The 13,613-nt window shown below is 44.2% G+C and overlaps 1 protein-coding gene across 3 annotated transcripts; it reads left to right on the forward strand.

The window, feature by feature from the left end:
- Positions 1-9,146: 9,146 nt before the first annotated feature.
- On the forward strand, positions 9,147-13,106 carry LOC103650224 (uncharacterized). Of its 3 annotated transcripts, none has more exons than XM_020551085.3 (3): positions 9,147-10,082; positions 10,173-10,256; positions 12,960-13,106. In XM_020551085.3, the coding sequence occupies exons 1-3, from the start codon at positions 9,343-9,345 to the stop codon at positions 12,973-12,975; spliced, it is 840 nt and encodes a 279-aa protein (XP_020406674.1). In that variant the 5' UTR covers positions 9,147-9,342; the 3' UTR covers positions 12,976-13,106. The 3 variants fall into 3 exon arrangements, with proteins under 3 accessions (XP_020406674.1, XP_020406675.1, XP_008674062.1); XM_020551086.3 differs by having other exon boundaries at positions 10,173-10,243; XM_008675840.3 differs by lacking the exon at positions 12,960-13,106 and having other exon boundaries at positions 10,173-10,416.
- Positions 13,107-13,613: the final 507 nt, after the last annotated feature.

Here is a 13,613-nt window from a genome sequence, read left to right on the forward strand (position 1 = left end):
AGGAGACTCCAGGAGTGGCACTAGGTACGTTTTCAGTCGAGTACCATTCTGCAAATGTCTTATTTGATACTGGAGCAACGCATTCTTTTGTGACCGCATCATGGGTAGAATCACATAATATACCAGTAGCACCCATGTATCCACCTATGAGGGTTAGTTCAGTTGGTGGAAGAACCCAAACGGATTGATTTTGCCCTAGTGCAAAGGTTGAAATAAGGGGGATAGAGTTCCCCGCTGATTTAATAGTTATGGGTAACTAGGATACAACTATAGATGTCATCCTAGGGATGAATTGGCTAACCAAGTATCAAGTCAGTCTTTGTTGTGTTAAGAGAAAGGTGAAGTTAGTGTCCTTATCAGGAGAAGAAGTGTTAGTGGAGTTGGTCTTGTCTGGACCAAGAAAAGGGAGTTGTCACCAAGTCACCTCCCATATTGAGGAGATTAAACCATCAGAAGCTATCAATGTAGTATCAGAATTCCCAAATGTGTTTCCCACAGAGTTACCGGGTATGCCATCTGAAAGGATGGTTGAATTTTCCATAGAGCTTATACCAGGCACCGCCCCTATTTCCAAGAGAGCCTATCGAGTGCTCGGACCAGAGTTGGTGGAACTCAAGAAGCAGATTGATGAGTTGTCGAAGAAAGGCTACATCAGACCGAGTACCTCACCTTGGGTAGCCCTAGTGCTGTTTGTGGAAAAGAAGGATGGCATGAAGAGGATGTGCATCGATTACCAAGCCTTGAATGAGGTTACTACCAAGAACAAGTACCCCCTGCCCAAAATTGAAGATTTATTCAACCAGTTGAGAGGAGCCAGTGTGTTCTCGAAGATAGATCTGAGGTCAGGCTATCATCATCTTAGAATCCGACCCTCAGATATACCGAAGACAGCTTTCATCACCAAGTATGGACTGTATGAGTTCACGGTTATGTCATTCGGTTTGACGAATGCGCCAGCTTACTTCATGTACTTGATGAACAGTGTGTTCATGGACTACCTCGACAAATTTGTGGTGGTGTTCATTGATGATATCCTTATATATTCCAAGAATGAGCAAGTGCATGAGGAGCATTTGAGGAAGGTACTTCAGAGGCTACAAGATTGTCAGTTGTATGCCAAGCTTAGCAAGTGCGAGTTCTGGATCAGTAAAGTCCTATTCTTGGGTCACATTATAAACCGAGAGGGATTGGCTGTAGATCCGAGGAAGGTAACAACTATCTTGGACTGGAAAGCACCAAAAGATGTCCAAGGAATCAAGAGCTTTATCGGAATGGCCGGTTATTATCGGCGTTTCATTGAAGGTTTCTCCATGATTGCCAGGCCAATGATAGCCTTGTTGGCAAAGAAGGTTGAATTCATGTGGACTCCCGCATGCCAGAAGTCCTTTGAGACATTGAAGGAGAGGTTGACAACGACACCCATTCTGATTCTGCCAGATGTTCACAAGCCATTCTCAGTATATTGCGATGCTTCGTACACCGGACTAGGATGTGTGTTGATGCAGGAAGGGAGAGTAGTGGCATACTCGTCCCGCCAATTGAAGATTCATCAGAGGAATTATCCTACTCATGATCTGGAATTAGCAGCCGTGGTTCATGCATTGAAGACCTGGAGGCATTATCTTTATAGGCAGAAGTGTGATATCTACACGGACCACAAGAGTCTCAAATACATATTCACTCAGTCAGAGTTAAACATGAGGCAGTGAAGATGGCTAGAGTTGATCAAAGATTAAGAGCTGGAGATTCATTATCACCCAGGCAAAGCAAATGTGGTTGTAGATGCTCTGAGTAGAAAGAGTCAAGTCAATATGTTGGCAGCTCACCCGATGCCGTATGAGCTAGCGAAGGAGTTCGACAGATTGAGTCTCGGATTTCTGAACAACACCCAAGGTGTGACAATTGAGTTAGAACCCACTCTAGAGCAAGACATCAGGAAAGGTCAGAAGGATGATGAGAAAATCAATGAGATCCGGTAGCTGATCATAGATGGGAAAGGCAAGGATTTTCGTGAAGATGCAGAAGGAGTGGTATGGTTCAAGGATAGACTGTGTGTTCCCGACATCAAATCGATCCGGGAACTAATTCTCAAGGAAGCCCATGAGACAGCATACTCTATACACCCTGGTAGTGAGAAGATGTACTAGGATCTAAAGAAAAGATTCTGGTGGTACGGTATGAAAAGGGAGATAGCAGAGTATGTGGCTGTATGTGACAGTTGTCAGAGGATTAAAGCAGAACATCAGAGACCTGTAGGCTTGTTGCAACTGTTGCAGATTCCTTAGTGGAAATGGGATGAGATCGGAATAGATTTCATAGCCGGTTTGCCTCGCACTCGTACTGGTTATGACTCTATCTGGGTAGTAGTGGACCGTTTGACAAAGGCGACCCATTTCATACCAGTGAAGACCACCTACAATAGTGTAGTGTTGGCCGAACTATACATGTCTCGGATTGTGTGCTTGCATAGCGTTCCGAAGAAGATAGTATCGGATAGAGGCACTCAATTAACCTCTCATTTTTGGCAGCAGTTGCATGAAGCCTTGGGCACACACTTAAAGTTTAGCTCATCTTACCACCCGCAGATAGATGGTCAAACAGAGAGAACCAATCAGATTCTGGAGGATATGTTGAGGGCTTGTGCTTTGCAAGACAAGAAAGGTTGGGACAAGATATTACCATATGCAGAATTCTCCTACAACAACAGCTATCAGGCCAGTCTAAAGATGTTACCATTCGAAGCGCTCTATGGGAGGAATTGCAGAACTCCATTGCATTGGGACCAACCTGGTGAAAGACAGGTGTTCGGACTAGATATTTTGCTTGAAGTCGAAGGGAACAACAGAATGGTCTGAGAGAATTTGAAGGCAGCACAGTCCAGACAGCGAAGCTATGCTGACACCAGAAGAAGGGAACTCAGTTTTGAAGTTGGAGACTATGTCTATTTGAAGGTGTCGCCCATCAAAGGAACCAAAAGGTTTGGAGTCAAAGGCTAGCTAGCACCTCGATATATTGGGCCGTATCAGATTCAAGAAAGACGTGGAGAAGTGGCTTACCAACTCAGCTTACCAGAGAATCTGTCCGCTGTGCACGATGTGTTCCATGTGTCTCAGTTGAAGAAATGCTTGAGGGTGCCAGAAGAGCAGTTGCCAGCAGAGGATCTTGAAGTTCAAGAGGATCTGACTTATATTGAGAAGCCAACTCAAATTCTGGAGACAGTAGATCAGGTCAGTCGGAGAAGTACCATCAGGATGTGCAAGGTCAAATGGGGTCACCACTCAGAAGAAGAAGCAACCTGGGAAAGAGAAGAAAATTTGAAAGCCAAGTACCCTGAGCTCTTTTCTAGCCAGCCCTATATCTCGAGGGCGAGATTCTTTTAAGGGGGATAGGTCTGTAACACCCTGAATTTGGGGGTATAAAATTTCTTTCTAATGATCACCCAAATTCATGTGTTACTCTTCTCTCTCGCACCGTAGGTTTTATCCCTCTCTAGATTCTCTCTCACTTTTTCCCTTTTAGGTAGAATTAGCTTAAAAGTCAAGGGGATTTAATTATTTATTTTTGCCAAAACATTTTGGGTCATGACATGTTGTATCATGTTGAGCTTAAAATATTCTTTGAAGTGTTGCACATGTTTGAATTTATTTGAATTTGAAACCTAATTTGAATTTGAAATTGAAAACCCTATAGAAAAGAAATAGAAAAGGAATTAGAAAATCTAGAGAAAAGGAAAAACGCAAAGCAGCCCAGCCGGCCTAGCTCGACCCAGCCAGGCTGCGCGCCCCCGCGCCCGCGCCGCCTGTCAGCGGCGGCTTTCTATCCCTCGTGCTCTCCCTCTCTCGTCCTCTGCCCGTTGGGGCCGACCTGTCGGCGCCAGTTACTTTGCCCGCGCGCGTCCCTCTTCTCTCTCTGTCTTGCGAGCCCGCGCTGCCAGGCGCTGAGCCGTTGCCCACGCGCCCTCTCTTCTCTCTCTCTCTGCACCGTGGACCCTCCCTGTCAGTTCTGCCCTCCCCACGCTCGCCGTGGACCAGCGCGTGCGCACTTGCGCACATCGCCGGATTTCTCGACAACGACGCCCGCCCACGCGCCTAGGTCCCTTCTTAAAGCCCCGCCAGTGCCCGCACTCGCTCCCCCGCCTCATTTCACACAGCATCACCCTCTCTCACGCTCTGCCCTCGCCGCCAGACGTCGCCGGAGACCCACGCCCGCGTTCCCGATCATCCAGCTCACCGGAGACCGCGCCAAGCCTCCCCGAGCTCCGCCCCGAGGTGAGACACCTTTGCCCGTGCTTAATTTCACTAGTTTCGCTCTATGCTCGGCCAATTTTGGATCGCTGGTGCTCGACCGTGGCGGTCCACCGTGCTCACGCGATGGCCGGCCAATTTAGCCCGGTCTAGTTCCCCGGTGTAGGTTCCTGTGTCACCCCTGCCTCTGCTGAAGCTTTCCAAAGCCTTAGCATGCCTTAAGCCCCTCCCTGTCATCGGAATCCCTCACCGGAGTTCCTTCGGTCCACCCAAGGCCTTCTCCCCACCGTTCTCCCCTCTCTGCCCTCGGATTCCTGGCCTTTTCCCCGCCACTGAGTTTGTCATGGCATTCTCTCCCTCTCTGCCCAATCCCGGTGACCCCGGAGCCACCCTAGCACGCGCCTGCCTCAACTCTAGCGACTTCACCGCCGCGGAGAGGAGCGGCGTCGCCCGCAGCTTTACACTCCACCCGGTCTAATCCCCTCCGTCCGATCTTGATCACACGGCCTAGATCGCGGATACCGCTTCGTGCACGCGCGCCCTGCGCCCGTGGCCCGCCTGTCAGTGCGCCCTCCCCCTCTATCGCTGACACCTTCTGGCCCGCCTATCAGCACTCGCCCGCCCGCGATCGCGCGCTCTCGGCCGCAGATCTAGTCTCGGTCATCGGTTTTTGAATCACCCGATACACCTTCGCGTGGTAGTTTTATTAAAGAGACCCTCGATTTGTTTAGAATCAATCCGTCGTCACTGGTTTTCGCATGCAGGCCTCTGTATTCTTACAGATTGAAGCCTGTGCTTTCAAATATTCACAGAATTAGCCCTAATTTCATATTTTGAATTCCCAAACTTGTTTATTTCATATTTTTTGCATATGAACTCCAAATTTAGTGATTCAAATTGCAAAATGTTAATAGTATTATTCTCTGTTCAAATAAATTAGTTCCATTTACACCCTGTGCTTCCTAATTTTATGGATAACTATTAACTAGTTTATGTATAGATTTGGTGTATTTAATAAAATAAAAAGGGAAAACCCTAGAGATTGAAACATGCTTAATCTTGTGAGATTAATAATGTGTATTACATGAATTCATCTTTGTTCTAATTTTTAGGTCACAATAAAATAAATTGATCTATGTTATGTATTTGTGAGTAACACTTAGAGAAATAATAATCTATTTCCAAATGAAGTTAGTTGATGTTATAGTTTATGTTATGCTTTGAACTCATTATCCCTTATGTAGTATTGTGTCTTTTTAAGATGTATTCCTATGTTTGTACATGTTTGGTGTGCTGTTCATTTGTACTTTCCAAATGTATTGAGTGCATGTTCGCTTTATTTAGACAACGAGCAGTCCAAGGTTCCTGAGTGTGTTGTTGGAGACCTTCCTGAGCAAAAGCCTGGTGAAGGCAAGTGTCCTCTGACCTATTATGTCCTACATACTTTATGATTCACTGTCCCGCATTACCTTATCTAAACCTAAGGATTGACTAGTCTGTATGTACCTTATCCTTGTTTACCTTTTGGGTTATCATGGTTAGCATTTTGCTATTGCCTTAACTTTAATCAATGAACATGATGTGAACATTTATGATACGATACTGTTATCCTGATTATGTTGATGATCTTGTGATACTCTACGGGGCATAGGCCTTTTTCCTGAGTACCTCTTTGTAAGGACCTGTTCATGGAGTGACCACCCGGGATAACAGTGCAACCATGAGGGTGGAATGGGACGCCCTTAGCTGATTAATTAGATGAACCTAGGGTGTGGTTGGCTTTGCCGGAGGGCCGTCAATGGGGGCCGAGGCGTAGTGCTCGCTCTACTAAGGTTGGGGTGCAGAGGTTCATTCGATTTGGTTTTGTTAGTCACCCACCTTGGTGAGGTGTACTGCGTTTGTACGACTGGCGAAACCTAACGAGCAGCTATGCACCAGGGGAATCTTTGTAAAGGCTACATAGTGTATTCCTAGTCATTCACCTTGGTAGTGAAGATCGAGTCTGTACAACCCAGGCTGGAAAGGGATCACGACTCGTGGGTAAAGTGTGCAACCTCTGCAGAGTGTTAGAAACTGGTATATCAGCCGAGCTCACGGTTAAGAGCAGCCTTGGGATAGTCTTTTATTAGAAGAATTCTAGTTACTTTTATGATGATGGTTAATGTTGGGGGCCTTCGTTTTCCGAACGTCCTCAAAAACACAACTAACTTGTTGTCCAAGTATAATACATTCACCAGGACCTTCGGCCTCGGAATGAAGCTGTACACGATATGAAAAGCATGATCTGGGAGAAGGTTGAACCAGTTCCAAAGCTACGCGTAGAGAAGCTTCGGCTTAGCAGCAGAAAATGAAACCGACTTAAAGAGGAAAAGGCTATCTAGTCCTCGATAGATTGTCCTTAAGTCAATAGTAAACGTAAAGGGCATGGATGTAATTTTACACAGGTTGCATCCTGTGCCTATAAATAGATGAACAGTAACACCGTACTGTTCATGCTGACTTGTAATCACTCGCACGTCACGCCTGAATTTTTTCCTTCTGTTAAGCCGAAGGTATAAATGTACTTCAATATTATTCATGTTTATTCAGGATGATATAATAAAGATATACCAATAATATCATATGATTATTCATGTTATTTCTCATGTTTCATATGCTTCTACTTTCATTATTATATACTGAGATGATGAAGGTACGACCTTCATAACCTTCGTCTAAGGACCATTATATCCTAAGGGAGATAATGCTTCAAAGGACGAAGGTCTTTAATCATTAACATTTTGTGTTGCCTTGTTCTTAACTCATAGCATTTGAGAACAAGTCCCCAACATTGGCGCCCACCTACTATGAACTCATTCGACCACCTTCGGCAAAGCAGTGACCTTCGTCATGCCGCCGAAGAAAGCTTCAGGGCAAGGGGCTGCACTGCAGCCACTGGACGTCAACTAGGAAACACTGTGTGAAGCTCGAACTCAAAAAAGGAAGGCTACAAGTCCAACGCCTCAGGAGGAGGAGCTGGACCAAGGAATAAGGGACCTTGAAGCCATCCATCAGCAGGTCCAGAGGAAGAAGGAGAAGATGCTTCGTCTCTCCGAATTACAGAAGAAGATCGATGAGGCTGGTGAGGAAATGCGTCATCTCGCTCAAGATGACCAGGACCGAAGACCTCAACGCAGAGAGCTTCGTCAGGACAATTCCTACGAAGATGATGAATGGTATGATGATTTTCATCATGGGAATTTTGCTTTTGATGATGCTTCTCCTCTATTAGCAGAACTGCAGGCTACCCCATGGCCCCCATCATACAAGTCACCACAGCTCCCCATGTATGATGGGCACTCAGATCCGAAGTAGTTTCTGATGAGCTATGAAGCAACCATATCTTCCTATGGGGGTAATACAGTAGACATGGCGAAATCCTTCGTCATGGCAGTCAAGAATGTTGCGCAAACCTGGTACTCCTCTCTTCGGCCAGGAACAATCACATCATGGCAGAAGCTGAAAGACATGCTGATCACCAGTTTCCAAGGGTTTCAGATGAAGCCGGTTACTGCTCAAGCTTTGTTCCAGTGCACGCAAGACCACGAAGAATACCTCCAGGCGTATGTCTGAAGGTTCTTGCGTCTGAGAGCACAAGCGCCCACAGTTGTGACACCCCAGGTGTTTATTTCGTGTTATGTCAGAAGATTTATCCTAATCTCGGATGCTCAGTGAAAATTTCATCTCTTTATCACATCTATCTCCTTTTATCACGTTATTTGTGAATGTTTCACCGATTTCCGATTTTATTCGATCACGAGAAACAGCCAGTTTTGGAGCCTGTTAAAACTTTTATTTCTCGGCACGAATATGAACTCGATAATCCATCTCGATTTATAAATCTCGTCTAAAACTCATTTAATCAAGGGCTCGACAGTTGCTAGTCGAACTGTGTTCGAATCCAATTTCTCGAGGTTCGATCTATATATCCAAATATTTTATCCGAATCTGTACTCTCAAGCGGGATCTCTAATGTGTCGGCTTCTAATGAATTCTTATCCGACCCAAACTAGTATTATCCATATTCTATCTGATTACTTCCTTGCTAAATTGGTTCCTGATTTATTAACTAAAATATAATGTCACGTTTAGAAAGACCTTGATTTTTATAATCCCAACCACGAGCGTAGACTTGTACAGGAGCAAAAAATATATCTTCGGCACGAACAAAAGCAGCAATAATTCTAAAATGGAACAACTCACATTAATAAATTTTAATTCGAACTACGAGGTTCTAACTTAGGAACACAGTCAAACTTGAGTCAACTCTTTTAATTAAAAAAAAGAGAATTATAACACGAGAAATTTTCAGACAACATCGAGTCGAATGTCTACCAAATTGGTCATGTTGATGTCTATGTGATTGCGAGCTGTTTGATAAGAAACTAGTTAATAATTAATTAAAGTAGAGAGATTAAGACTTTAGTTATTCATTCTTGATTTCCCTCATGTGTCATGTTAGTAGTGTTAAAAAAACAGAACAACTCATATTATTTACTGTTAATTCAAATTACGAGGAACTAATTTGAAACTATGGTCAAATTGAGTCAAACCATTTTTAAAAAAAAGGGAACGCGAGAAAATTTTTAGTCAACGTCATCTAGAATCTTTGCTAGATTAATCGTGTTTGTCGTTCTGGAATTCCGAGCCATATAGTACGACCACATCAATAATTTAGTATACGAAGGGTTTAAAACTTAATCTAATTATTATTATTTTATTAATGCCTATCATACGTCATGTGAGTAATAAAAAAACAAATAGAAAAGGGAAAGGAACAGAAACGCTGGTGTAGCAGCCTGCGAGCGCAGGCTTTAGCCTCTGCGTATCCTGCGCGGGTTGGCCACCGCTGGGCATGGCCAACGGACAGCCGCAGCCACGCTGCCCAATGTGCGATGCCATCTCTCCCAGCTACTCGCCGCACAGCCAGTCTCGCCTTTAAGCTCCATGCATCAGCCTGCCTTGCTTCATTTTCTTTTCAGTCGAACGCAGGAGCACCTGCAGCATGTAGCCCGGCCTTCTTCTACCTCTAGCCTTCCCCTGTCGAGCTCTTTGGTACATGGAATTTTCCCCCTCTGCTACACCTCCCCTGGGCTACGCACTTGTCCTCACCTCCCCGCCATCTACCTCAACCAGCAGCCACCATCTCCCTGTATTTCCCAGCCGTGGAGCCCAGGATGCCGACCAGGGACACCAGCAGCCGGCGTCCCAAGCTCGAGCAGCCGCTGCTCCTCAACGCCGGCACCCGCCAAGTTTCGTCAGCCGGTCTGCAGCTCCCCTCTGCTCGGACGCCAGTCGAGCTCCTCCCTGGCGCACCTCGCCAGCAGCAGAGAATCTCCAAGTGCAGGCGACCAGCATCTTTCCCCATGGCGCCCCTGCTCCTATCTCTAGCCCCTCCTCTCTGTTCCTTGCGCAGACGAATTTCTTCTCCAAGGCCGACGCTTGTTTTCCCCCTACTTCATCTCCTCCACGCTGCAAGGCAGTAGGCAAGTCCCTGCATCCTGCTCGACCTCCGCCTCCTGTCGTCGTCCTCGTCGGCAGCAAGCCGCGCCGGACACTCTGTGCTTTGGCCGCGTCGCGTCCAGGACTCCCATGGCTGCCTCCCTGGCGTACCTCGCGCAGCAGCCGCGACGCCAGTTCGCGTAGCCACGTGGATCTCCTTGCGTCGCGCCCTTGGCATGCTCGACGTAATGCCGCAGCAAGTAGCAGCAGCGACACCCTTCGCTGCGTCGTGCTCGCCAGAACGGGCCTCACGTCGTCGATCTGCGCAGCGTCTGCGCGTCGTCGTCGAAACCCGCGGTGAGCTCCTCGCTGTCCCGTGTTCCTTGAATTTATAAAATGATGGAACAAATAAATTATCTATTGATTGTATATGTCGTTTAATCGCAGCCCTTGTCGACGTCACGCCTCGCGCATCGCTCGTCGGCAAAGAGCCCAAACTAATGGCATGCATGCGCGATGTGAGTCGGCCAGGTTGTTCGCCTTGAATGATTTGTGATTTATTTTATTTACGTATTCGGTCGATGATGTGCCTGCATGTGAATATGTGCGTGAAAATATAATTGTATGAATGGACGCGTGTAGAGAAGAAAATGAAGTAGAAAAGAACTCGGACGTTTTTATATTTTGATAAGAAAGATGTGCGATGCGTTGTTTGATGCGAAAAACTAAGTTACAAAATGCGGATTATGTTTTGGAAAATACATCGATATGTGTTTATGTGAAAAGTGTAATTGTTTTATGCAATGTGATGAGATTCGTGATTATATCGGGAATATATTTAGTAATGTGACGAGTAGTTTAGAAAATGCTAGTTTGCGTGGAGGATGTGTTATTAAGACGTGAGTGTCGGAGTTCATATATTAGTGGTCGCGCCACATTGATCGAAGTGTCTCGAGTGCACGCCACCATATGGTTGCATGCGAGACGAGGTTATGCGCATGATGAGTTTTGTAAAAATCCACTGGTGTTAATGTTAAGTTGAGGTTTATTTGTGCGTGGAAAGTAATAATGTGTTAAATACTTAGAACTCTTAGTCGATAGTAGAAATTGTCCTGGCTTATATAGAGAGGTGGTGACAGGCCAAAGTAGTCATCGCTTCCTCTATATCTTGAGTCGGGTCAATACGCGTTATGAGTTCATGATTTAGAAAGTAAGCGCATGATGGTTTCGAGTTAGAGGTTAGTGGTTTACGATTCATATGAGTTGGTCGGTGTGCGAAAATACTTGTGAGTATGCGTGTTTATAAAAATGTGGCAGTGCATGTTGTGTCTCGGATTGCGATAATAATAGGTAAGCCGACGTGTATGTTATTTAGCGGGCTATGTCGTTGCTCTAGTTAACCGAATTGTTAGATGGTTGGGTTAAGCTCGTGGTCACGGTGAATTGCTCGTTGTGGTCTAAATGTGTATGGTTATGATCGCGGGTAAAAGGTAGTAGTGCTCATGTGATGTCTAATTTAAAATGCAAATTATTGTGTGAAGAGCGCATTAATAAACATATATGTATCGGGTAAGGTTATTGTGATAAATGTGTTGTCGATTGTGTATGGCAATTCTAATGCGCGAAATAACTTGTATAAAAATTAGTAAGTCTACTTGTTAGTTCTCACTTAGTCATTTTAACTCTAACAATTGTCAAAGTGTTAGAATAATTCAAGTATCTAGAACGCGGCAATTCTTGAATTGTATAAGAGCTGAAATTTATTAATTGCGGTTTTGGACTGCACGTAGTGATTTCCCCGTGCTGTATGTTTGATGAACCAAATTGTGTTTTCTGTAGATATGTGCTATAGAAAAGTGGTAGATAACTTTATTATCTTGCTGGTGTTAAAATTTGACAGACATAAGTCTGATCGTTTAGGAGCTATGCTTTTCGCTAATTCAGTAACTGAATCTGCCCAAATTATGTACAGATTTCAGAAACTGCATTGTTTGCCTAATTTAATGTTACAATATGTTCATGGTCGTTATAAGAAAGTGTAGATGTTTTTCTTATCTTGGTTGTGTTAAAATTTCACAACCATAGGCATGACAGATTAGGAGTTATGAATTTTGCAAACTGGTTGCTGTATTCTGTCCACTGACAGAACAAATTTCGAAAACTGAATTGTTTGATTCAGTTCAGCATAGAATCAATTCTTGGTGATTATAAAAGTATGTAGTTCTTTTGCCAAGCTTTCCAAAAAGTCTTGGATCACTCTTTTTAGTGATCTGAAGATTAAGTTATGAATGTTTAAAGTCTGAAGACTGAATCTGTCTAATTCTGGACAGCAAAGCCTTCTAGTGTCTTTTGTCCTTAGTTAAATATTGAATCATCTTGAGATGTTTATAAATAATATGTAGACAATTTTATTACCTTTCCAGAAAGTCTAGGATCAATTTGTTTGGATGTCTGAACCTGTAGTTGTGAATTTTTGAAGTCGCAAGTCTGAATTTGTCCAACCTGGACAGACCTGTTATTTTTACACAGTTCGACTTTGCTAAGAGTCTAGTCAAATTGAGACGATAATACCAAAGTTGTAGAGAGTTTCCCAAGCTTTCCAAAAAGTATTTGTTCACTATTTTTGGATAAATATTTGAAGAGTTAGGACTGAAACAAGCAACTGCTGTGCTGCTGTCCTAATTTTATTATGTTTGGTGGATTGCTCTACTCTGTGGTGTATTTCTTGAGTCGACTGTTTCCTCGTTTTGACTTTGGTTGAACACGCAGTAAAGATAATATAACTAATATAATTGTGCCTAAGTATATAGGTAACTAGTACATGTCTCGCTAAATTAGTGAACTAAATTGGTTAAGGTCTAATAAGTGTTTGCCTAGTAAATAATTATAAAGCCTAATCAAGTGTCTAGTTCCCTTTCAACTAAGTCTGTCTACATATCAGTAGTAGCGAACTTAGGTACTTAACTAACTTCATGATTAAGTAACTAGTGGATGATTAAGGTGAGCGTAGTAAATGTGTGTACTTGTGATGTCGTAGTTGTGTTGCGTAAATAAGTAAAAGGATGTCGTCTTTTTAATGGTGTTATGTTGAACGCCGATAACGTGTAAATAACTAATGTTAGCGTATGGTTGTTCACGGTGTCTTACAATTAAATGTTAGTTCGCTATCGTGTATTATATATCTTGTGATATTTTTCATTGTATTCATACATATGCATCCTGCATCTCATTTAGGACCGAGAGGTGGTGATCGTGCAAATGATGTGGTGACAACCACAAGATGCAGTCGGTGGACGACCCAAGGAAGGATGGACTTAACCAGTGGATGCTCGCCAAGCGAGCACCTCCCCCAGCAAACACTATCTAAGTGTTAAATTAAAGGCAAGCCCCGGTTTTATGCATAACCGTTTATACATGCTAATTTACTACACTTAATGTTTGTAGGCTTGTACCGTGCACTTAAGTGTAGGAGTTGGTTGAAACCCTAGTTGCATGAACTCAGGATTTCTTTTTGAGATGGATACTAGTATGCTAGGTCGAGTAGCTGCTATGCTAAATCAAGATCTCGGTAGAAGTCGAGTGATTTTTCTAGCACTCGCGCGAGGTCAGGAATTGGTTGTATCCATTTTTGATAACAGAAGGATGATGGTCTGTGGATACGGATCCATGGGGATGCGTTGTCTATAAGATGAAATTGGAATAAGGATTAACGTGTGGATACCTGTGTCAAGCGTTTGAATGTACTAAACACATGTCGGGAAAAATGGTAACCGGTAAACCTAGTACCTGAGTGAAGCCGGGCACGCACTTTATCCCTCATGCGACCTGAGACTGGGTCTCCCATTCTAGATATGGTGGGTACAAGTGCGGCCACTGCACGGCGGCGGC

This window comes from Zea mays, chromosome 3 (genome assembly GCF_902167145.1).
Source record: "Zea mays cultivar B73 chromosome 3, Zm-B73-REFERENCE-NAM-5.0, whole genome shotgun sequence".
Taxonomy (NCBI): Eukaryota; Viridiplantae; Streptophyta; class Magnoliopsida; order Poales; family Poaceae; genus Zea; species Zea mays.

Excerpts from the sequence above, each read along its gene's own strand:
- LOC103650224 (XM_008675840.3), top strand. The coding sequence starts at position 9,343 with ATGGAATTTTCCCCCTCTGCTACACCTCCCCTGGGCTACGCACTTGTC. Across the intron at positions 10,083-10,172 it reads CGTCGTCGTCGAAACCCGCG|CCCTTGTCGACGTCACGCCT; the intron begins GTGAGCTCCTCG and ends GTTTAATCGCAG.